The sequence below is a fragment of the Ictalurus punctatus genome, chromosome 27 (genome assembly GCF_001660625.3).
Source record: "Ictalurus punctatus breed USDA103 chromosome 27, Coco_2.0, whole genome shotgun sequence".
NCBI classification, from domain to species: domain Eukaryota; kingdom Metazoa; phylum Chordata; class Actinopteri; order Siluriformes; family Ictaluridae; genus Ictalurus; species Ictalurus punctatus.
Window position 1 is genome coordinate 6,351,025 of NC_030442.2, and position 25,905 is coordinate 6,376,929.

At 37.7% G+C, this 25,905-nt stretch overlaps 2 protein-coding genes and 1 long non-coding RNA gene across 3 annotated transcripts; 1 reads left to right on the forward strand and 2 right to left on the reverse strand.

The window, feature by feature from the left end:
- Positions 1-2,337: 2,337 nt before the first annotated feature.
- On the reverse strand, positions 2,338-5,493 carry LOC108259574 (low choriolytic enzyme). The gene is made up of 7 exons (XM_053676459.1): positions 5,412-5,493; positions 5,138-5,290; positions 4,708-4,825; positions 4,335-4,513; positions 4,117-4,198; positions 2,539-2,663; positions 2,338-2,351 (listed from the first exon to the last, which is right to left on the reverse strand). Exons 1-7 carry the CDS (start codon positions 5,491-5,493, stop codon positions 2,338-2,340), a joined length of 753 nt encoding a protein of 250 aa, XP_053532434.1.
- Positions 5,494-6,557: 1,064 nt separating this feature from the next.
- Positions 6,558-7,137, reverse strand: LOC128629275 (uncharacterized). Its single transcript, XR_008393617.1, has 2 exons — positions 7,044-7,137; positions 6,558-6,884 (listed from the first exon to the last, which is right to left on the reverse strand). It is a non-coding gene; the product is annotated as an uncharacterized LOC128629275 (long non-coding RNA).
- Positions 7,138-14,020: 6,883 nt separating this feature from the next.
- c6ast4 (six-cysteine containing astacin protease 4) lies at positions 14,021-19,689 on the forward strand. Its single transcript, XM_017459159.3, has 9 exons — positions 14,021-14,105; positions 14,257-14,260; positions 14,388-14,453; positions 15,000-15,155; positions 15,494-15,611; positions 16,148-16,326; positions 17,869-17,950; positions 18,210-18,334; positions 19,287-19,689. Coding segments are annotated over exons 1-9 (804 nt in total). The 5' UTR covers positions 14,021-14,033; the 3' UTR covers positions 19,289-19,689.
- The last annotated feature ends 6,216 nt before the right edge of the window (positions 19,690-25,905 follow it).

Here is a 25,905-nt window from a genome sequence, read left to right on the forward strand (position 1 = left end):
GTCGTCGCTAATTCCCACTTTTTCTAAAATATTGCAGATGGCTCTATGTATAGGGGTCTAAACTTCTGTAAATATTCGACCAATTCTCTGCCAAGCATTTCTTTTAAATCCCCGTTTCTGTGTGGGAGATTGCATACTCATATTTCAACATCATTTTTGTGCATTTTTAAATGAGGCCTCTATAGTGGAGCACTACAGGCCATTCCATTATTATTTTTGGCTGGCCTTTTATATGCATGCATTTGCTGATCCTGCCCACATTGCACAGGATCTGTCAGTCAAACCACAGAGTTATGCTCGTGGCTCTGAGATACTTACCCAGAAACCCTGGTTCCAGCTGTTACTTGGACTAGTGAGGGGAATGGCCTGGCAACTTGCTCACCAAGCCCATACAGGAAGTTGGTCTTTTGCCAATACTCGGCAAGAAGTGTAGAAGAGTTGTAGGCCTTGGCAATAAGGCCTTCCTGTATGCGTAGGTGGCCACATCATTCCAGAGTAACTTTAAGGCTTAACCCTGGGTTCCTACTTAAGGTAATGTAACCCAACTTTATGAACCAGGTGATTTGTACCATTCTATGGAGGCCAACCTACAAAAAAAAAGTCCCTTGTGTGTCCAGCAGGCATTTTATTGTATTATTTGTACTACAAGGCAGCTCATCTGACTAGTTATACATCTGTCAAAATGTGACATGCTTTAACACTGACATGCTTTCACACTTCGACAGATGTATAACTAATCCGATGAGCTGCCTTGACAGGGTGCTCCCCTGTCTAAGCAAAGACTGGGTGACGGAGTCATTATCACGGCCTATGAACAGGATGAGAGGTTCAGCCCCTATGGTGACATCAAGATACATATACAGTGCTCTCCACTAATATTGGCACCCTTGGTAAATATGAGCAAAGGAGGCTATGAAAAATTGTCTTTTGTTGTTTAACCTTTCGATATTTTGTTTAAAAAAAATTACAAACACAACACAGGTTTATAAAAATAATCTTTGTTAAGTATACGTGTGTCACGATTATTGGCACCCCTATGAAGTCATATGAGAAAAATATATTTGAAGTATATTCTCATTAATATTTTACTTTTTTTGTACACCTAGGTGACTCCAAGGGCAATGGTAGCTCAATGTTTAAGGCTCTGGGTTACTGATCAAAAGGTTTGGAGTTCAAGCCCCAGCACAGCCAAGCAGCCACTGTTGGGCCCTTGAGCAAGGCTCTTAACCCTATCTGCTCCAGGGGTACAGTATCTTGGCTGACCCTGACCCCAAAGTCCTAACAAGCTGGGATATGCCAAAAAAAAAAAAAAAAAAAAAAAAAAGAATTTCACTGTGCTGTAATGTATATGTGCCAAATAAAGGCGTCTTCTTCTATAGCTGTGATATAACAGCTTCACAAAATGTGACTTTAAAAAAATAGAAGTGACTATAAGAATGTAGCAAAAGCAAGAAAATGCCCATTTCCACCATCAGGGCAATAATTAAGAAGTTCCAGTCAACTGGACAATTTGATTCATTACATTTCATGTAGGATTTATATATATGAAGTAACATATTTGTCCATGCCTACATTTCCACTAGTCTTTTTGTAATAAGATTCATATATAATAAATAGATTTACTTCATTTTTAAATATGATGCACCTCTTTTAGAAATGTGATGTGTAAATGTTTTGTAGGCCAAACCAACAAAAAAAAATCCTGCCAGATTTACAAAAGTTTGGGTAATGTCGATTTTCTTTGTACTCATGTGTGTAGGTTGAGAAATCACTGGTAAATTACCAAGTGTGTTCATGGCACAACTGATTCACATTTAGTGCATGAAAGGCAAGGATAACAGCTGAAAACAGCAATGACAAATAAATACTATTGACTTGCTTTCTTTCAAGTCATTAATATGACAACTGGGTTTCACAAAATGTTCATTAGTTTCATGTGTGCAACTGAAATAAATAAGCTATTTGTTCATTTAGATTCGAAAAAAAATGCATCTGCACTGAAGTGCATGAGATAAAATTATTAATAAAATGATTAAATAATTTAAAATGCAATTTGAGCCCTGTAAACTAGAAATACTGTCTGTATTCACATGTATATCTTTCAGAATGAGAAAGGCTTTAATATTAGTTCATTAGTTTATTTCAGTTGTTTACTTTTTACATTTTTTTTATTATGTAAATAGCCATGAAGTAAAACAGAACATCAGACAGAGATCCTTTTGGTTTGAAAGTGACATATGTCCTTGGATATTTGCCACATCACAGACCACAAGTATTTAATGTTCCCATGTTCCTGAGGAATAAAAACAGACTTATGAATGATTTTTTATAGATATTTTATCCTCCATAAGCTAAATATGGGATAACAGTTTTACAGATATAGTATTTTATTATTATTATTATTATTATTATTATTATTATTATTATTATTATTATTATTATTATTATTATTATTATTGAACGGTTCATATAAGTACAACTAATCTTGTGCAACTAACTAACAACTAAAGCAGAGTGTTTGTATACAGTAGTACTCACAGCACTCATAGACTCTGTTGATTCTAACAATGTCATTTTGGCTCATCTCTCTGGCCAGGCCAATTTCTACATTGCTGTTGGGGATGGGCTCCATGGTGGGTTTACCATTCTTAGAGAATCCAGTTCTGAAAAGAAATGAAAAAATAAATAAAATCAGTACATGTAGGATAACAATGAAAACACTAATATGTAGTGTGTCTAGCAGTAGTGTATAATGTGAATATATAACTATAATTTGACAAGAATTACCTTTATAACCTGGAATATAAGCTAATTATCATTATTCATTGTTAGGGCATAGAGTAGTAGGCCACAGATCATTTTAAATTGACTGGATTATTAATAGTACTTGCTCTTTAAATTAAACAATATAAAGTACAGGCCAAACATTGGGAGGTTTTGTAAGAATATGTGCTGAAATTACATTTTTAAAGAGAATTAATGAACAATAATTAATCAAATATCTGCAAGAAAAGTAAACAATTAATTGATTCTTTTTTTTCTCAAATTCTATATCTGGCATCTATATCCTGCAATTCTCGCCTGATTTCCCACTGAAGTTAAGCAGTGTTGAGCCTGGCTAGTACCTGGATGTGAGACCACCTGGGGAAAACTAAGGTTGCTGCTGGAAGTGGTATTAGTGAGGCCAGCAGGGGGCACTCACCCTGTGGTCTGTGTGGGGACTAATGCCCCAGTGTAGTGACGGTACTATACTGTAAAAACAGCACCGTCTTTCAGATAAGACGTTAAACCGAGGTCCTGACTCTCCATGGTCATTAAAAATCCTAGGACACTTATTGTAAAACCCCAGTGTCCTGGCAAAATTCCACTATTGGCCCTTCTCTATCATAGCCCCCTAATAATTTCCATCCCTGAATTGGCTACATCACTTTCCTTTCCTCTCCTCTCCATTAATAGCTGGTGTGTGGTGGTTGTTTTGGCGCACTATGGCTGCTGTCACATCATCCAGGTGAATGCTATACATTGGTGGTGGTTGAGGAGATCCCCCCATACAGTGTAAAGTGCTTTGAGTGTCTAGAAAAGCACTGTGTAAATCTATGTAAATAATAAGGAATTATTATTATTATTACTATTATTATTATTATTTAAAATCCTTGCATGCATTTTCAAACATTAGTTGACTGCTGACAAAATGAATTAATAGTAAAATATGTTGGAAATTTAAAAAATATTAATTGAAGGCTTCCACATACTGTATTTTGCCTGCATTGTATGTAGCATACCAGTGATTTTGAGAGATACTTTTACTTAATATAATAAGTTACATTAATTTACGAGAATTTACAATCTAATGAACTACAATAACTTCAAGAAATGCACTCCATTCAGATGTATGTACCTTGGGACATGGGAGATATATGTACCCAAGATGTACCCCGGGGCAATAATATATACAGTGTGTGTGTGTGTGTGTGTGTGTGTGTGTGTGTGTGTGTGTGTGTGTGTGTGTGTGTGTGTGTGTATACCATATGTACTTGAGGTACTGTAAATTGAAAGAAAATTGAAAACAGTATGGTATAATTGCACTCTTTCAGGTGAAAGTGACTAGTGACTGACTTGTGATACTGCATCACAGAGTCGTAGTCATAGGGAGTTCCCTGGTTCAGAGTGGCAATCTTGTCAAAGTTATACTTCATGTCTGGTGAAGAAAACAAAATATTAACTGATATAATCATATGGCCATCAAAATGGTTTTACATTTTCCAGAAACTGTTTTTCTGATTTTTTAAATTGACATTGCAACTGGCTGAGAGAGAAAAAATTTTTAACTATACTTTCAATAATATTTTCCCAGAGGATACGGATGTGGTTGTCACGGTCACTGCGGGTCTGTTCATGGTTAAAGCCCAGAGCATGAAGTAGCTCATGTTGGACAGTGTTGTGGTAGATACAGCCATTGCGGTCCAGAGACACAGTCTGACCATAACCAAGCCGTCCAACATAGGAGTAGCATCTGTAAAGTAGACAGAGATTGAGTTAATAATGTATCCTAAATCAAATTACAGTTTTATTTAATGTACTGTATATTTCATGTTGGAATTACAATTTCAGTTCTGATCATAACTAAATTAGAATTTTGTTTATTGATTTAGATTTATTTTCTAATGTCAGCTCTATTCTATTTCTATTTTTGAATGTGTTTTATACCCGCTGCGCGACTCAATGCTGAGATAATCCCTCTCATTGTAGCGTGGAACAAAACGAATGCAAGAAACAGATGCAAAAGAATCTAGACCTCGCTGGATGACCTGCAGCTCACGGGAGGCTGAGGAGGCAAATGGCAGATGTTACTCGGTCTACAACATTACAATCGAATCATCACTCACAAGCAGGAACAAGACAGATTTGAAGCTCATATCAGTCACAATAATTCTAGTAATATAGGTCAGTTCATGGCAGCTATGGTGAGGTGGTATAACAGAATTAGCTCTCAAAACAGAAAAAGAACATTTAAAGGGGTTAATTGAGATTCATACTTTAAAAACATACCCAGCTAGTACCAATACTAAGAGCTGAAATTATTTAATACATTTCTTGATATGTATGACAAGTTCAGTTACAGCTGTAAACGACTTACAGAAGTGGTTGGCAATGATGTAGGGCACGTACACCAGTCCATCACTGGACTTGGGCCACTTGCAGCCAGTAGATACGCAGGGATCAGCATTCCTTCCATTGTCGTCTTCAACTGCAATGTCCCCAACAACTGTTGGTTCGTCAGCACCACGAACTACCAGATAGAACAGAGTGAATGGACTACGATTGAGCACATGCACAAAGAATTATGTCATACACTGTCAGGGTTATAAAGTAATATGTGTATATCTATGAGTGAAGGGGTTTGGGCATACCAATGTCTCGATTAGCCCTCTCCAGGAGCTCTCCCACAGACAACACTAACAATGAATTAAAGTAAGTTAGATAATGTATCATTTGCGAGTTATATTATTATGCATATATTATCATAATTAAATTAAAATCACTTACCATGCTACATGAGAAGCATTTGTACAAGAAAGACAAATATAACAGAGACATAAAAGGCTAGTTAGAAAAGAGTAATGTTTACAGTATGTGTGCTTGCATGTGTAAGAATGTTTCATCATATAATTGTGTGTGTGTGTGTGTGTGTGTTTGTGCGTGCTTTAAATGTAGTTTTTAGATTGTGTTATGTTCCACTTTGACATTCAGTTTACTTATAGCAATTTACTGTTTTTTTTCCTATATGCTGAAAAAACATGAATATGAGATGATCAGAATTTCAGCTTTCATTTCCTCATATTTACATTTACATTTATTCATTTAGCAGACGCTTTTATCAAAAGCGACTTACAGAAAATACAAGCAAACATCTAGATGTGTTAAACAACTAAGAACATAGCACCTTTTGTTTGAACCCATCCATTTTTCAAGTGATCACCAATATCCATCATGCAGCAAGACAAAGACCCAGAACACACTGATAACATAACAAAGGACTTGAGCAGGGAAAAAGTAGAAGGATTTAGACTGGCCAAGTCAGTCACCATACCTTAACCCAATTGAGCAGCATCTCACCTTGTGAAGAGAAGACTGAAGGGAGAAACTCCCCAAAACAACCTATAACTGAAGAAGCTGCTGTAAAAGCCAGGAAAAGCATCACAATAAAAGAAACCAACAATTCGGTGATGTCTGTGGATCGCTGACCTGATGCAGTTATTGCAAGCAAGAGATCTGCAACCAAATATTAAGTGTAATTTACTTTAATTTACTTTAAGATGATCTGTTCCAAGGTTTTGCCCACTTAAAAATTGGGTGGTCTCCCACCAAAAGTGCCATGTTCTAAGTTGTTTAACACATTTAGATGTAAATATCAGGAAATAAAAGCTGAAAGTCTGATTTATCATCTCATATTCATCTTTTGATCTCAAACCCAAATGTCTTCAGTTTATAACTAAGACAAAAGAACTGGCCTTGCCATTCGAATACTTTTGGTGGATATATATATACACCAGTAGTCATCATATCAGTAGTTTATTTGCAATGAGGAAAGAACCAAATGAAAAAACAGTTACACATTAATAGTGATACATAATACATAATACTTATTCACAACGAACACGTACATATTTCATTTCGTTACAGTTTTAATTACAATTCATATAGATTTTTTATTTGAATTGGTTATTTACACCAGTTTCTTAAAAAACAATTAAATTGGTTTATATTTTTCTTTAATAATTTTGATTAACAGCAATAACCCTACCTCAGCTCTCACTGTGCTGACCAGTAGCAGGGCCACAAGACCCACAGTCACCTTATACATTGTCAGCATGATCAGCAACCTGCAGTGGAAATCAGCACACAACACCACTGTTGGCAAATGATTTGCATATTGCTTTTAAGATTTGGTCTCAATTATATTTCATGTCTGAACAGTGAAATTCAGTGATATATTGCAACAATAAAATTAATAATTTTATTGCATTAGAGAATCTACTTACAGCATTCACTTTATATAAACTAATATAGAAACAATATAAAAGCAATTATGATAAAACAATTATCCCCTTGTGCATATGGCATTCACCTTACCTCAAACATCAAGAAAGAAGCAACTTTTTAAAGTAAAGGGTGTTTTTATATTCTTCTACATGCAGGGCCGTCCCAAGCATGGGGCGGGGCCCAGTGCGAGTTGGAGGATGCAGGGCCCTACTTAGCGCTCTTTTCTGTAATCATAATATCAAATCTTGTATATGATATTTAATACTACTACAGTGAATCATTGATCAAATACACATAGATTGAATTTCAATGCGCAAAACCAATTCTGACCAGAAGTTAGACATTTTAAAGTAACCCAAAGTGCACAAAAAAGGAAAAACACAATTCACTGCAGATCTGAAAAAACAGAATAATAGAGGAAATTGTAACTGACTTTCAAGCCTGTGGCGTTACAGACGTTCACTAATCCCTTCATAAACCTGCCCAGTTCTCTGCTTGTCACCATTTTTAAACAATTAGGCAGGTGACCATTAGGCACTGTACTGTGCAAAGTAGTGTCACACACTTAAAAAAAAATTTTTTAAAAACAAAACAAAACAGTATGCCTTATATACAGTGCCTTCCACCAATATTGGCACCCTTGGTAAATATGAGCAAAGAAGGCCGTGAATCTTTATTGTTTAACCTTTTGATCTTTTATTCAAATAATTCACAAAAATACTTTGCTCTCATGGATTGCAGACACAACACAGGTTTATTAAATACAACTTTATTAAATATAGGTGTGTAACAGTTATTGGCACCCCTATGAGTTCATATGAGAAAAATATATTTGTAGTATATTCCCACTGATATTGTACTCTTTTTTTAGCACACCTGACTGTCTAGGAACAGGAAATTGTTCAACCATGGCTTCCTGTTTCACAGGGGTATAAATATGAGGTAACACATAGGCCAAATTCCCTTAGTCATTCATAACAGTGGGTAAGATCAAGGAATATAGCAATGCGGCAAAAGGTTGTTGAACTTCACAAAATGGGAAGTGGCTATAAGAAAATAGCACAAGCATTGAAAATGCCAATTTCCACCATCCATCCATTCATTTTCTATACCACTTATTCTACAGGGTCACGGGGAACCTGGAGCCTATCCCAGGGAGCACAAGGCAGGGTACACCCACCATCAGGGCAATATTTAAGACATTACAGTCAACTGGAAATGTTATGAATCAACCTGGAATTTGACGTGTGTCTATATTGTTTCAACGCACTGTGAAGAGGATGGTTCGAGTGGCCAAAAAACTTCCAAGGATCACAGCTGGAGAATTGCAGAAGTTAGTTGTGTCTTGGGGTCAGAAACTCTCCAAAACTGCAATCCGAAGTCTCCTACATCACCACAAGTTGTTTGGAAGGGTTTCATGGAAAAAGCCTCCATGGTTAAACAGGGTGGTGGCTCTGTTTTTGGACTGTTTTTCTGCCGAACGACCTGGACATCCATCCATCCATTTTCTATACCACTTATAGTACAGGGTTGCGGGGAACTTGGAGCCTATACCAGGGAGCATGGACATTCACACGACAATTCATACACTACAGACACTTTGGACATGCCAGTCCTGGACCTGGACATTTTGTTAGGATACATCGCATCATGGACTCTATCAAATATCAATAGATATTAAATGAAAACTTGACTGCATCTGCCGGAAAGCTTAAAATGGGCTGTGGTTGGATCTTTCAGCAGGACAATGATCCAAAACATGCAACAAAATCAACACAAAAATTGTTTACTGACCACAAAATCAAGGTCCTGCCATGGCCATCCCAGTCCCCTGACTTGACACCCATAGAAAACCTGTGGAGTGAACTGAAGAGATGAGTCTATCAGTGTGGACCTTGAAATGTGAAGTATCTGGAGAGATTCTGTATTGAGGAATGGTCTCAGATCCCTTGCCATGTATTCTCCAACCTCATCAGGCATTATAGGAGAAGACTCAGAACTGTTATCCTGTCAAAGGGAGGTAGCACAAAGTATTGACTAAAAGGGTGGAAAAAATTTTGCACACCGATATTTAACAAAGATTTTTTTTTAATAAACCCGTGTTTTGTTTTCAGTTGTTTGATATCCATGAGGGCAGAGTATTTTTGTGAATTTTTTTTTAACAAAAGATCAAAAGTTTAAACCTTTTCTAATATTTACCAAATGTGCCAATATTAGTGGAGGGCACAGCGGCTCAGATAATGTTTTAGAATTAAGTTTTACTTTATAAAATCATGTACAACATTAAAATCAATCAGGATGTTTCATTTATGAAAACCTTTTTATTTATTTATTTTTTGTTTGTTTGTATATTTATTTATCTATTATTTTTTATATTTCTGCTGGCCCCCTAAACGATGGCCCTGTCTACCTGTATCAAACTTGATAACCAGTATCAGTTGTTTTCTTAATGTTCTGGTCAAACAGCCAGGCAGTTTATTTTTAAGTTTGTGTCACCTTGTCAGAAAAAAAAAACAGGTGCAGCTTTTCCATGGTCAATGTTTTTACCTGATCCCCAATGCAGGCACAGTGTGCTGACAAAAGGCACATTCAATTTATTGACTCATCTGCATGTAGTGAGGGGCAGCAAAACCTCTGTGAAAGCAAATTTATATACATGTCAGTTGTACAAACTGCCGAGAACCAAGTGCATGCCCAAGGGAGGGACCATTGCTTTATATATATATATATATATATATATATATATATATATATATATATATATATATATATATATATACTCCAAACAACAAACTGTTCATTAGTCTCTGGTAAATACTGTAGACACTGCTGCTACGAATTCATTTAGTTGTTTCAGGACACGTAGATAGATCCACACAGAAATGTTTCTAGCTGGCAGTGCAAGACAGTAGGTAGTAGATGCCAAGCATCTCATATCACATATCATTGCTTATAACTGGCACATAGACAGAGTATAATAAAAATGTGTCTGCCCCTTGAAAACATGCCACATGCAGGTTTCACATCCATGGACCAGACCCATAAATTCAGGGTGTGGAATCTGCTGTGCCACAGTGACCCTTGTCTCTGGGATAGCAGGCCCATTTGATTGGTAGTGGGGATGGAATGGTGATGAGATGCAGCATTTTTAGTTTTATTAATAGGCGTGCTGCTCCCAACATCCTCACTAGATGCAGAAAATTTGCATATGAACCATTTGTGGGCATTTGCAGTTCCATCACTGCCTTCATAATGAGTTTAATTAAGTTCAGAAATCAAGTGACTTTTCTTTGTGATTTATTTTTAACCCTATATCTTCAACAAGTGTGTAGAACCCTGGTGTGGGTTTTCAACAGAAAACTCTCACAGCTATCGATCCGCCCAGTTCAAGTTCATGCTTCTTGGCATGTGTACATGTGTGTGTGCGTGTGTACATGTGTGTGTTTCACAAGCTCTGCCAAGCGGTCTCTCTCTTGCCCATGGGTTACAGGTGTCAACTGAAAGCACAAAGAAACACACATAAATCAACTTAGGCTAATAAAACACAGGGGAGAATCATCACACACCTGCTGGTTCGACCCACCTCTTCTCCATCCACAGCTAACCCTGCTTCCGCCACCACAATGTGATATCAGGAGCTCTGTCAGTTTCATTACTAAGGACTCTCACTGGTAATGCTCTATTCCATATGCTTAATTCAAGTTTTAACCAAGGAGAGGCCAACAACTTTGCCTTGTGAATCTGTGCACCAAAGATCTTACCAAAGTTGTTACAACAAAATTGGTCAGATCCTTTGCATTAGGTGAAGGATCATAAGATGAACCAACAAAGTTTTTAGGAGCCAGTCCTAGTTTCTTACCAATTTAAGAATCGAGTTATTATATAATTCATCTGCAATTTTCCTAATGCATTACATGAAAATAATAATTGTGGAGGATTTGCAAATGTTACCTTTTGTTCTTAGAATATATTTCACAAACCAAAATTAGGGACACCATATATCTTTAACGGTGACATTTTATGCGGCCTGTAAGCCTGCTGTAACCATAACAGATTATCTGATTGATCAGCATATTAAGGTGGCTTAGTGGTTAGCACGTTTGCCTCACACCTCCAGAGTTGGGGGTTCAATTCCCACCCTGGCCCTGTGTGTGCGGAGTTTGCATGTTTTCCCCGTGCTGCGGGGGTTTGCCCCCGGGTACTCCGGTTTCCTCCCTGAGTCCAAAGACATGTGTGGTAGGCTGATTGGCATGTCCAAAGTGTCCGTAGTGTATGAATGTATGTGTGAGTGTGCCCTGCAATGGATTGGCACCCTGTCCAGGGTGTTCCCCACCTTGTGCCTGATGCTCCCTGGGATAGACTCCAGGTTTTCCCGTGACCCTGAAAAGGATAAGTGGTATAGAAGATTTGTATGATGGATTTGTAATAGTTTAAAACAACACCTTTAGCATGCTAAATGTTTACAATTATAATCACAATAAATTTTAGATAACTGCAATTATGCGTAGTAACTCCTCAAAGCGTATGTTTTGAAATCAAGTCAGTCTATTATAACATTATAACATTCACAGTAACTTCAGAATTATCTACAATTTTATTCAGACACTTCTAAAAAGTCGTATTGTGTGAATGATAACTTGAAGACAGTTAACATTAATCATTTCTTTTTCAAGGAAAGAGAAAAATCTCCCCCTGAATTTATGAAGGATATCTAGCTACCTATCATAGATCAAACGAACTAAATAAATACAACCTAGTGTCCAGTTGAGAAGTAAGGAGTTAATCTTTAATTCAAGGCCATGTTTTTCACAGCTGGGTGTAACCTTGGTTCACATGAGACAACTCTACTGGGAAAATTGCACCTGCTTTCATTCCAGTGTACATTTAAACTTGATAAATTGGAGCATATAAACGCAGGATATAAGTCCCACTTCTGTTTCAAGTAGGAGTCAGAGTCATTCCCCTCGGTGCTTTGAGGTATGACAACATTTTTCTGCACATTATGATTCTTTAACTACTATACTTTATACTATATTTCACTTGCATCTCTTATTGTATATCTTTTATTGTTAATAAAATTTGATTTGAAAGTATGTATTAGAGATGTAACGGTATGAAAATTTCATATCACAATTATCGTGACCAAAGCTTTCACAGTTATCAGTCCTTGGTACTTTTTAAATTGTTTTGGCACCGCCCCCACTGTCATTTTGCTTTATTATAGTAATAAAAATTATTTAGTTCAGTTAGAAAACATGTCGGAAGGCAGTGACAGCGCTTGGGAGAATTTATAACCTTCCAAGAGGACCAAATCTGAAGTGTGGTCAATTTTGGATTTTATAAATAGGCTGAGGGTAACTTAATAGAAGATGTTTGCAGAGCTTGCCAGAAGAAAGTTGCTGTGAAATGGGGCTTTGGCACTTCGTTGGCACTTTTCCCTTTTTTCCCCCTCTCTCTTAAATCGCTTATGAATGCCCGTGCAGTGGCGCGCATTTCACTTCCACTTTCTAATTAGCGGCAATTGCTTGAATGGTGGGTTCATTATTATTCTTAATGAAAAACACAACAACAGCAAAAAAGTACAGTGACAAACTCACTTATATTAAACCAAATATTCCGCCATAGTCTTGTCAGTCAGCTCGCCTCACTCTTCCTGTCAGTCGGCTCGCCTCACTCTTCCTGTCAGTCGGCTCGCCTCACTCTTCCTGTCAGTCCGCTCACCTCACCCTTCCTGTCAGTCCGCTCACCTCACCCTTCCTGTCAGTCAGCTCACCTCACTCTTCCTGTCAGTCCCCTCGCCTCACTCTTCCTGTCAGTCCGCTCGCCTCACTCTTCCTGTCAGTCAGCTCGCCTCACTCTTCCTGTCAGTCCCCTCACCTCACTCTTCCTGTCAGTCCGCTCGCCTCACTCTTCCTGTCACTCAGCTCGCCTCACTCTTCCTGTCAGTCCACTCGCCTCACTTTTCCTGTCACTCAGCTCGTCATGTGATAAATGAAATCTAATTCCTGCTGATCTGTGCTGCGACTCTGACTCATGCCGGATTGAGCAGACACGTTCAGTTTTTAATTGTAGCGTCTGTTTTCACGCTCCAAAAACAATGTTGCATGCTATGCCTGTGTCAGACTCATGCTGGGAGTGTGTGGACAGCATCTAAAGCTGGTTTTACAAATTGCGATAATCACGCACGAGTTTAATAATAATGAAGACGGTAATACTAACGTCGGGGAATTTTATCGTGGTTTATCGTGAAACCGGTAACATATATACATACATATACAAAATGGAAAACCTCAGAATATAAGGTCTTGATAGAGTATATAAAATCCAATTGGTGCTTTGCACCAGGATACCTTTTATAACTATAACTGAGGTAACCCCCATACACTAAATAAAGCAACAGTTTACAATAAACAAAAACAGTTTGTGTGAACAGAGCATATCCTTGTTAGATTTTCACATTATTTACACATAAGTACACTCACGCTTCACTTTATTAAGAACACCTTTACACCTGCACATTCATGCAGTTACCCAATCAGCCAATCATGGGGCAGCAGCGCAATGCATAAAATCTGAGGCTAGCATGGGCACAGACACACTCAAACTGTACAGCTGAAGACAGGAAAAAGACCAGGTGACCAGGTGATGCTTTTCTGCTCACCACTGTTGTAAAGAGAGCCATTTTCCTCTGACCTCTCTTATCTGTAAAGCATTTCCACCCACAGAACTGTCGATCAATCAGTGTTTTGGGGGGGTTTTTCCCCACACCATTCTGTGTAAACTGTAGAGGCTGGTGTGCGTCAAATTCCCAGGAGATCAGCAGTGTAGTGGTATAACATTTATTAAAATTATTAAGACACATTACAGAATAAGTTTAAATCTTAAAATATTTTTGAAGGATTAAGTGGAAATTCAAACCATGCTCCACCTAGCCACAATAGACAATGTGTAAAAGACAATGTGTCTACTCGCATAGGAGACCGGCCATCATGTTTGTCTGTAAGGTGACTCTGGGTCTGCTGGCCCTGCTGCTGGTTTGCAGTGTTCAAGCTGAGGAGGAGGTAATATACACACACACACATACAGAGAGAGAGAGAGAGAGAGAGAGAGAGAGAGCGAGAGAGAGAGAATTCAAACACTGTTCTGTATCTAAAGTTTTTTGTTTTTTCACCTCGGTTTCTATGCCTTGGCCATTGGTAACTTCACTTCCAGCCTGGTAAGTGACATTTTTCACAGGTTAAAATAAATGTACATTTATTTTAGATAATGAATGTGATGTCATACAATGTTTATGGGTTGATTCAATGTTCTGAATGAATGTGCTTATCTGTTTTGTGTGACAGCAGCTGGGGACACTTCTGCTGAATTATCTGTTGGGGAACTGCTGGAGAGAGCTAACAGAAACATTGGTATGCTCTCTCTCTCTCTCTCTCTCTCTCTCTCTCTCTCTCTCTCTCTCTCTCTCTCTCTCTCTCTCTCTCTCACAAACACACACGCAAAAACACATGCTGCGCACCACACCAGGGAAGAAGCTATTTAAGCAGAAATTTGTTTAATTTACTAACAAACATGGAAGGAGTTCAGTTTACTGTAACAATTTTAATGAAAGACTTCCATTATGAGATTCTAGATGTTTATTCATTAACGTTGTACACAAGAAAACAGAAATTTGTGGAAATTGAGTACAGCGATGTGTTGGAGATGGTGTGTTTGGGATCTGCAGGGAAGGAGTGGGGACTGTGTTGGAACACAAAAAGATGGTCAGGGTCATATACATACTATGGTGCTTTGCATCAATGACATTGTGTCTTTGTCTTCTAAATTTTCTTGAAATTATGTCATCATTACCAACACTGTTTTTAATTGTATTTTTTTATACTGATATGTTTTGGTTTACTCCATTCTGAGTGCAGTATATATTGTTAACTGTGAAATCTGTCTATTGTGTGTCGCAGTTCGTGATGCTGATGAGCCGAAAGTTATAGGAGATATTGCTGTGGATGATGAAAGAGATGAGAGGAATGCTGATCCGTGCACCTCAAGCAGCTGCATGTGGCTAAAGTCCACTGATGGCAAAGTCTATGTGCCCTATGTCATTGCAAACCACTTCAGTATGTGAACCCCAGAAATACTCACTAACAGCACCTAACTAATTTTCAGTACTGGATACTGGATGAAAGATATACATGTAATTATTCTCTCTCTCTCTCTCTCTCTCTCTCTCTCTCTCTCTCTCTCTCTCTCTCTCTCTTCTCTTCTCTTCTCTTGGCTGTTTTATTATGATGGATAAATAATAATCAGGAACAGACATTAATGCTGCTAGATCATCAGTATTTTATCTGCATTATTAGGTATAATGTGTGTTTACAATTCTTAATTATATTGTTTTGGAACCAAAGATTTCATAAGGAAATCCATTTCTGGTCTGTATTCTCCTTCGCCCCTTCAGCTTCCAGTGAGCTACAGATCATCCAGCGCGGTCTGGATTCCTTCTCTTCTGTCACATGCATTCGCTTTATTCCACGCTCTAACCAGAGAGATTACCTCAGCATTGAGTCTCGCAGTGGGTAAGAAAAATCATTATACATTTTTTTTAAAAGAATTAGGTAAACACTGAAATCTAAATAGTAGGTAAATATAAATATCTAAACTATCTAAATTAAATATCTAAATATCTAAATTATAACATATAATTATATTACATTTAAGGGTTGCTGTTGAGCACTGATTGCTGTCTGTGTATAGTTTTGTATGTTTTCCACTGTTTCCTCCAGGTTCTCTGGTTTCATCCAAACACAAATTGTCCCTAGTTGTGAATGAGTTTGTGAATGTGTGTGCATGTTGCTCTGTGATAGACTTGGCATCTCATCCAGGGTGTATTCCTGCTTCATGCCCAGTGTACCCAGTATCCACAACAAGCCTGGCCAGGATAAAGCAGTTGCTTTGAAATTAAAGAATGTAGTGAATGAATTAATGATATTTGTGTTAGGACAGTAAAATATGATCAACAACAGAACAAATTCTAAACTAGAAATATTAAAGTAAAACGAGGAAAATATTGCAAATGCAACAACTGGATTCTAAAATTCTTTGTTGTGCGCAGATGCTATTCCTATGTTGGACGTCGTGGGTATGCCCAAACTGTGTCTCTTGACAGAAATGGTTGTATTTATCATAACACAGTTCAACATGAGCTTCTCCATGCTCTGGGCTTCAACCATGAGCAGTGTCGCAGTGACCGTGACAATCACATACGTGTTGTGTGGGAGAACATCATTGATAGTAAGTCTCTGTATCCATTTAAATTTCAATAACTATTCTACAGTGGTAACAATTAAAGGAGTCATATCGTGATTTTTAACATTTTCCTTTTGTTTGGATGTGTAATGTATTTGTTCGTGCATGTATAAGATCTGCAAAGTCACAAAGCTCATAGTCTCCCCTAAACGGATTTATTTTATCTAACAGAGAACACTGCTCTAGACATGCCCAAAACGCGTGATTTGAAGTCCAGATATTACTTCCGTAACACGTCTACATCACAGCTGCTCTATTAACATAATCCCCCCAAAAGGCAGGTGCTAAGAAAGAAGGCGGGGCTTCTGTGATTTCAGGTGCCGTGTCACGGAGACACTGTGTGTTTCGGTACGAAAGCAAAACCCCCTTGGTTAGCCTTCCGAAAAACGGACAAAATTACGAATCAGTGGTTACTGTTTATTTATAACGCTGCTCCTCACCAGTACAACCTAAACGTTTGCTTGTGCACAGTGCATTTTACGGAGGACAGCTTCCTGAACCTGGGAAAGTACAAGGCAGTCTATACACAAAAGCTACTCCTGAAAAGTGGTCAATTCCCACATCGCTTGGACAAGCTTATGCTTCTGAATTGGAACCTGTAAGTGTGTTTGATTATTTTATGATGTATCTGCTACTGGCTGTTCAAATGCGGAGTTTTGTGTTGTTAGAGCTCAGTTGTAGACCTGTGCTAACATGCTAGATAAGGTTTGCTAAATTGCCTCAGTTTCGTAAATGTTTGTTTGTTGGTGGTCTGGCAGAGATGTTGATTGTAGCTGCTGTTGTGATTGTATCTTTAAACAGTGTACATCAGTTGAATCACAAGAATCTTAGCTTTCCAAAGATATATCACATGAGTACCTATGCAGCTGTGTACATAGCATAGTTTTGCATTTAACAACACGATGGGTTGCCATTGGGGCGTCGGAATTTACGTTGTATCTGAAAGGTAAGAGAGTTACAAAATAGAAACTTACGACTTGAAACGTTCTGTTCAAGTCATGTTTGAAAAGTTGGTTCTGCATTTTCTGAATCTGATTCGGGCTCACATTGATGTGGTAAAAACGATGACATGCTGCTTAGGAGCTTAGAATTGCTTTAGAAGCCTTGGAGGCTGAAGCTAATCCAAGGGGCTTTACATTTCTGACACACGCTTGAGGGTTTTGGCCTCACAACGCAACATGGCAGCTCGCCAATCAGAGCACTCTGGGCTTTTCGGAAGGCGGCGCTTTGGAGAAATCGGAGCGTTTCAGGCAGCCTGGGCATAGAGGTACTACAGTAAAGCACAGTATGTGACAAATAATGCATTTTTTGAATATTAAAACAAGTTAACCTATTCTATTACAGCCAATAACCAAAATAATTAACGTTTAAAAATGTTTAAAAATCATGATATGGCCCGTTTAAAGGAAAATATTGTCATGAGTTTTTGGGTAATGTATACAGCTAATATGGTATAAGAGTTTATATGATTAAGCTTTTTGCAAAACTGTATGAGGCCACCACTTATAAGTTTGCCTTTTCCCCAAGGCTATAAATATGCCTTCGACAAGATAGCCACTCTGAACCAGGGAACTCCTTATGACTACAACTCCGTCATGCAGTACCACAGGTCAGAAAGTTTTCTTAATACATAACAATCCTAGTTAAATATTTTCTCATACATTTGTCTTTCACACATTTCTGGGCACTTGTATTTTTTAAATATTGGCTGCACATACTGCATTAAATTACTTAACGTATAAGACATGTTGAGTAGTTGATGTAAAAGCGTAATCCTTTCCTTTTGTACTCTTTGGTAGTGGACAGCAGCACTGGACTAAAAAATTTTTTTACATTTTTTTTTTTGTTTATCTTATTTGTTATTTCAGAACTGCTTTCTCTAAGAATGGCCAAGCCACCATGGTCCCCATCCCCAATAGCAATGTAGCCTTTGGCCAAAGCACTCAGATGAGCCAAAATGACATCATCCGAGTCAATAATCTCTACAGATGCTGTAGGTATCACACAAACATGGCAGTGGAATAAAGCATTATTCTTATATTGCATTAATAAATGTAAATTGCACTAAATTAGATCTAAATGTTTAGCAAATACCTTCAATAAATCCCATCTGTATAAGAATGGATCTGGTGCTATATTTAAAACCATAATAATTTATAAATTTTTATATATATATATATATATATATATATATATATATATATATATATATATATATATATATATATATTAGAGATGCACCGATGTAAAAGAAGGCAGGAAAACACATTGATTTTGTGCTGTGTGTAAAGATGTCTCGTGTGGAATGATGATAAAACTGCAGTTTTTAATCTCTGCAATCTATGCACTGCTAAAATGTTACACCGGACGCTGCAGCGCTGCTTGCGCTGAACTAAAGCCCCAGTACACCATTAAAAGATTTATGAGTTGAAAAAAAGGTATATATTGCACAGAAAAATATATTTGTAGAGTAGTATATTTCATATCCAGTTAATGTTTATATATATATATATATATATATATATATATATATATATATATATATATATATATAAAAGTTGATATTATATATTACCAATTTGTTTGTGGTGAGTGAATGCAAAGCCTAACAGGAGGTTTTTTAGAATTCAGACAATGTTAATATGAATGAACATTCAATAAATTAAGAATTCTTACTTTAATCTTCAGAATTTAGTTCATGTGTTTTCTGTTTATGAGACCAGTTGCATTTCTTTCAGAATTGTGGAATTAATTATTATTAATTTATAAGAAGGCATAAAAGGCAGAACCACCAAACTATCGGTATCGGGCAATATCACTCTGAATAATCGGTTATCGGTATCAGCTCATATATATCTTATATATATATATATATATATATAATTTTATTATTTATTTAGTGGTTGTATGTTTTTCCGATTAATTTTAACGTTTTTGTCCCTCAGAAGAACTCCATTCAACCACAAGTCCATCTCCAGAGAGAAAGAAGACAGCAGTGGGATCTGTGTCTATGCCCTATATACAGATTGAGATCTGTTCCTGACACTGTTTTACTCATTTGTCTCCATAATTAACAGAATGTAAATACACAAGGGAATATTAAAAAACCTCACACACACACACACACACACACACACACACACACACACACACACACACACACACACACACACACACACACACAGCAGAATCATCTTTAGAATAATTGGGAACCTTGTTAAAGATGGGTAATGTTTTTTGTGGTTAAATAACTTAACTAAATATATGAGATAAATGATGTCAATTTATTTTAAGAAAATTTTAAATTGTCATATTCTCAAAAAATAAAAAGGCCATATGTCAAAATTATTGGCACCTCTAGAAATGTTTATGATCGAACTGTAACTGCAGCATGTTTTACTTTTGTAACTTCACCTGTTTAGGAACTCTTAAGGGATCATCCATAACTTATTGTTTTACTGTGGTTTAAATACACTATGAGGTGATACAGAGGCCAAATCAACAAGGGGAAGATTAGAGAATACACAGAAATAAGCCTTTCATAAATCAAGCAATGGCTATAAAAATATTTACATGCCTGACAATATCCATATCCACTGTTATACAATAATTATGAATAATTATGAATTTTAGAACAATTGTGGCTATGAAAGTGAAAGAGGACTCAAGTGTATTTTGCCCCCACTGCAAACATTCTGGGTAGTGATGTCAAATTGTTGCCACGGTCTTGATTCTCTAGCGACCCTACAGAGATATAAACATGTCTTCAGCCTTTTCCATTTGAACCCAGCATAACATAAGCAAGGAGGTTAATATAGAAGACATTACTCAAAATGGACATCAAAATGAAGATGATCAGAGAGGTGAGTGGGGCAAAAACCATAGTGTCTGTGTGGCAACTGCACATCCATGCCAACCAAGAGCGTTTGTTGTTCAAGGTAAGCATATGAATTAAACTATCGTTTTATGATTAAATGTATTCTAATATAAATAATTTTAGAGATTATCAGCCATATCACCATCATATTCTTTATCCTGTCAACATTCCGTCAGCCAGCCAGTGCACTGTCACCATTTTATGAAAAAATCTATGATATCCACACAGCTTCTGAGTTATGAGCAAATCTATGCTATCTACACAGCTCTGTGTGTACGAAGATACTCATATCTTTGGAAAGCTGATTCTTGTGATTCGATTGATATAAACCGTTTTGAGATACAATCACAACAGCAGCTACATTCAACGTCTCTGTCAGACCTCCGATATACAAACAAACACTTACGAAACCGAGGCAACTCCCCTCATATGAAGCCTCATAGTAATCCACTGATCCATAACATCCTGACAAAAGCAGTCTTGTTACACTGGCAAAGGTCCAAACAATCCAATCATGTAAAAATATTTAGTCCACCTGTCAAAAGAGACCAAAATCATGCATGTAATCCAAATGGTTCAAGAACAGCTTTACTTTTACTTTGGGTATGCCTTGGCTAGGTGTTTTAGGCTAATTTTACAGGAGCTTTATGTTATGAGAACAAATATACAGAAAAACGCAAGATGCTTACGCATAAATTATATTTACAGATATCTCCTGTATCACAGCACACAAGAACTAGAAAATTACGGCCAAAATCAGCACAGTGAATGTGGCATTCTTTTCCTGTTGTGAGGGCTAGTAGCTAATTCTTCTGAGTACTCAAGTGTAACCATTTTACATCATTGACTCAGAGTCCATTGCACGTCACGTAATGACGGCCTCCATAGATTAAAATATGTATTCAATATTAAGGATTTTTAAAGTAATTAACATATTTAATGTGTTTCTAACAACGTATTTTATTAGGAGACGGCAATTACTGCATGTTAAGGTCTATAAATCTTCATAGTTGGGGTTCCTTTTAACAAACCAGACGAAGAAAGTGAGGTTCAGTGTGCAGAGGCAAGTTAATTCAAAATCCAGGTAGGGCTAATTAACTAACTAATTCAAATCTCAATCAGTCAAAGTAATCAAAAAGAACAGGAAAAGAGTATGCAGCATAGAAAGGAATGGCTGAGACATAACTCAAAAGCTAGGACTGTAAGACTATGCTAAGCCACTCCATGCAAGATGTTGCACAAGAACTATGAAGATGGTGATGCAGGGATGTTGGGTAAGGGAGTGATGTGGGTAGGTGATGGGATGTTCTGCATCTGATATTCTGTGAAACGTCAATATTTTGTGGAAGGCAACAAGGATTTGTTTACTTGAGTGATTGTCCTTTGGATGATTGGGTGACCTAAAAGCTTAGTGATGTATGAGCCCAGCTTATGAGATGGTCCTGCAAAGTGTTGCATCAGTATACCAGTTTCCTGGTATACCACAGTATGAAAATCATACCATGTACAATTGCATATCTACGGTATTGAAAAAAAGCAAGTGGATGGAGAATCTCATCTGCGAATAGGCATCAGCTTTATTCCTTCAATGTCTGTCAGCCTTGTTAACTTGCTCCACCCACACAAATACAGAGAAAATGAGAAAATGTCAGAGAGAAGCAAGGCTGATATCACCAATCTCCATCCCCTGCCGAAAAAGAAAGTAAAATCAGCATCTTGGGATTACTTTGGATAAGCGAAAACAAAATAGGGGTTGTCCTCGAGGACAGATATTCAGGAGATCAAGGGATATGTCCCATTTATAATTTTAATCAAGGTGTTATACCCCTACCCTTTTACAAGAAGTGTCCTGGGATTATTAACGACCACAGAGAGTCAGGACCTCGGTTTAACGTCTCATCCAAAAGTCTGTGCTCTTTTACAGTATAGTGTCCCCGTCACTATACTGGGGCATAAGGCCCAAACAGACCACAGGGTGAGCACCTCCTGCTGGTCTCACTAATACCAGTTCCAGCAGTAACCTTAGTTTTGTCCAGGAGGTCTCCCATCCAGGTACTAGCCAGGCTCAACACTACTCAACACTACTTCAGTGGGAAACCAGGCGAGATCTGGAGAGATATGACCCTGACATGTTGCTGTGAATTTCTGTGAATGTGATATGTGCTCAGCACAGTAATTGTCTTTTTCCCCACATCACAGGCAGAGGCTCTCTCTTCTCTGGTATGTTTTTTCATGGAATGGGAAGAGGTTTTCAGGATAGGTGCATTCAAGCCACATTTTTCCAACAAGTGTGTGACAACTAAGTTTCAGGAGACAGCACTGCATGAGGAGCACTTTACATTCGCCTGAGGATGACTTTGTATTTCTCAGAAAGGGTCACATGAAGCTGTGGTGTATTGACTTCTGGGTTACCGATTGTGACAGGTTTATGTTAAGCCCGTTGTCCTTTACAGCAGAATAATGCTTCAGTCAAATGTAGGTAGATGAATTTTATCTGCAGATGGAGAAATGTGGGACTGTAATCAGAGTTCTGTTTTGTGTTTGTCATGCAATGTGTCTCCCATCCTGTTTACCTAAATGTGTGAAAGCCTATCTCATAATATAACAAGTTTTTAGGTGATTTATGCAATAACATATTCAGAGAGGCTTAGCTCATTGCTCATGACACTCCCTTGTCTTCAGCACTAAAGGAGGAAACGGGAGGCAGGCTTGAGACATCTCAATGGTGCTCTTTATTTTATTCTTTTAATTTCTCTTGCTTTTCAGCACCTCCGTTGTCACTAACACACGCAAACATAAACAGTATCTGTGCAGCTCAGCTCAGCTCGCTCGCTCGCTCTCTCCCATGGCTCTTGTCTCTCCCCCTTTTGTCCTCGCAACCGGTCACCGAAACACAGAACACTCACTAGGGGCTTCACCCACAGGTGCAGCCACACTCCATTCACAAAATGCCGCTCGACCATGCCGCTGCTTCCACAATGATAAAAGGGTCTTCGCATGACAATGTGGACATCTTATCTATCTCCTTGCATACTATCCACTTCTGGCATGACATATCAAGTCAGAACACCCTGGTACAGAAAACACTCACAAATAACAAGAATGAGCATAAAGAGAATAAAACAGACTTTATGCATAACCCACTCAGCAAAAACTCATTGAAAAGACAACTTTGCCGGACATCGTGACAATGTTGAGGTTTGGTTGAAAACTAAAAGGTGAAAATCCATCTAGATGATGTTCTTCTAAGACTAAATTAATCAAACAGGTAAAAGAACAAACACATGGGTATGGTTACACAGGATTTGAGGGAGACAACAGAAGAAGAAGTTCTACATGGGCAATGAGGATGCCCTCTAGTGGTCCGGAATTGAACTACACCTGGGAGGCCATGACAATTACTTAATACTTACCCAGTGTGTCTCCGCTACTCTCGGCTTTGATCTACAGTATGTACTTCTGCCCACCTTTTTTTTTTCAACTGCCTTTCTCCTCCTCCACGCCCACCTGCAACTATTTTGACTCGAATTCTGAGTGACCACTAAGTCAAAACAAACCTGTCGTGTGTGTGTGTGTGTGTGTGTGTGTGTGAGTGTGTCAAGTGTGTCAAGTGTGTCAAGTGTGTCAAGTGTGTCAAGTGTGTCAAGTGTGTCAAGTGTGTCAAGTGTGTCATGAAGCAGCAGGAAAATACATTCTTATAGACAAATATTATATTAAGAGCAGTAACGTCAAGTTATTTGAATGGCATGTTTTAAACATATTTATATTTATATAAATATATGTACGCTTTTGAACAACAGTGATTATGCTCAAAAATGTTCAGAAAGACTAATTTGGGTGTACACAACACATGTTTTCATCGAGATATAATTCCCCACTTGCAGAAATGAGCTCTTATTTTCATGGCTGTATTAGGGCCGTATGTAGTCTGAAACAAATGTCCATCTTGGGATAAATTTGAACCAAATGAGGTGGACTAAGCAAACCCCAATCAATAACAACGTCCATGGACACCTGGTGCTTGTGGGAAGAGAACAGAATGGAAAATCAAATAATTCCACACTTATGCAATAAAATGTAAGTTATTTGAGCACAAGCTCCGCATTTAATCTATGCGTTCAAATCCATGTCTGGATCTCCCAAAGTTACAGACTACAATGTCTATGTTCTCAGCCTGTGACTGCATCACATCACCACCAGTCAAGTGCCTACTGTCACTTACAACAACCTGCTTACTACAATGACTCACCTGTTTGCAATCAGACAGCTTCCGTTAAATAACCCAAACTACCATACACAACTTCTACAGTCTCACTCAGATATTTAGTTTTTCTTTTGCTCAAAAATACCTATTTTATTCTATTAGTTATTTGATTTTATAAGCTCAAGCTTAAGTGCTAATTTTATGTTTTGCAGAGCAACAACTAGCAGCATTTGCATAACTGTAAAAAACATATGGTCATTATAAAATCTAAAAAATATCCTGTGGGCTCATTATTATGCACAACACTGTTATAAAGAAAGTTCTGTGACCTATTGTATTGGGATGGGTAAGTTTGGACCCAACTGCAGAGTGAAATCCCTGCTTGATTATAAATAAACGCAGTGTTTATTGCGGTGAAATAAACTTTGTGTAAGCAGCCTCACATGGGGCTCAAACCAAGGATCACTGCCAGGGAAAAAGACTGGAAAAATCAAAGAAAGAAGAAGCCAAATAAAGGGAGTCTTCTTATTTAATCAGGGCAAATAAAATATTGAAAGGGGAATAAGCTCCTTTGACTTAAAACTCTTCAGAGGGTAGTTTTCACTTTATATCAGAGATATTTCTTTATCTTTTTTTAATCTTATTTCAATTCTGGCTTATCTTCAAATTAGATTATTTCCTTTTCTTGGTCATGCCTTAATTTTCTCTTATCCCTTCTTGATCAGTTTATCCCTTTTTTTATCATGGATACCATTTACAAACAGATCCTATTTTGATTAACTTGACAGTAATCATGGTTACTGGCTTAAAAATATAGTGGCACTGGAAAGAGCATATTTGTTTTAGTTTTTTTTTTTTTTAGTTTTTTTTTTCCAAGAAGTGCTAAATACTTACAGTAGCAAAATAATATTAAAGACAGCTAAACAATTAGAAGTCCAACAGAGCCATCTAGTGGAGAAATGTGAATGCCACCCATGCCACTGTCTCTGTTCATCATAGATCTGGTTCCATAAACTCACAAAACAGAACCCAGTGTCCATTCCATTATTCCCAGCTCAGCTATTAAAGAGAAAATGTTCATGGTTGAAACCCAGAGAATGGAGCAGCTCATGCTGGATTGTGCTGAGGTAAATGCACCCATAACTTGCAAGAGAACTGTCTGACTCTCTTCCATCTGTCTTCCATCTTGTTTTCCAAGTGAAAAGTAGCGTCTGAGAATTGTTGATTTTCAACTATTGCTTTTGAAATGTGTGTGTTATTTAAAGCAATTAAATTATAAAGCATACCAATCAAGGGGCTCAATGGGACATAGTCCTTCTCATTCTAGGATGAGGTGCTCTGGAGCAGGTTTTCTTCAAGGAGTTTCCTATATTTGGCTGCATTCATCAATCCCTCAATTGTTACCAGTCTCCCTGTCCCTGCCACTGCAAAGCACCCCATAGCATGATACTGCCACCACCATGTTTCACCTTTGGAAGGTATT

Excerpts from the sequence above, each read along its gene's own strand:
- c6ast4 (XM_017459159.3), top strand. The coding sequence starts at position 14,034 with ATGTTTGTCTGTAAGGTGACTCTGGGTCTGCTGGCCCTGCTGCTGGTT. Across the intron at positions 16,327-17,868 it reads GTGGGAGAACATCATTGATA|GCTATAAATATGCCTTCGAC; the intron begins GTAAGTCTCTGT and ends CTTTTCCCCAAG. Across the intron at positions 17,951-18,209 it reads TCCGTCATGCAGTACCACAG|AACTGCTTTCTCTAAGAATG; the intron begins GTCAGAAAGTTT and ends TTGTTATTTCAG.
- LOC108259574 (XM_053676459.1), bottom strand. The coding sequence starts at position 5,493 with ATGATACATTATCTAACTTACTTTAATTCATTGTTAGTGTTGTCTGTG. Across the intron at positions 4,199-4,334 it reads CTGGGAAAATATTATTGAAA|ACATGAAGTATAACTTTGAC; the intron begins GTATAGTTAAAA and ends TTTCTTCACCAG. Across the intron at positions 2,664-4,116 it reads TCTGTGATGCAGTATCACAA|AACTGGATTCTCTAAGAATG; the intron begins GTCAGTCACTAG and ends ATTTCTTTTCAG.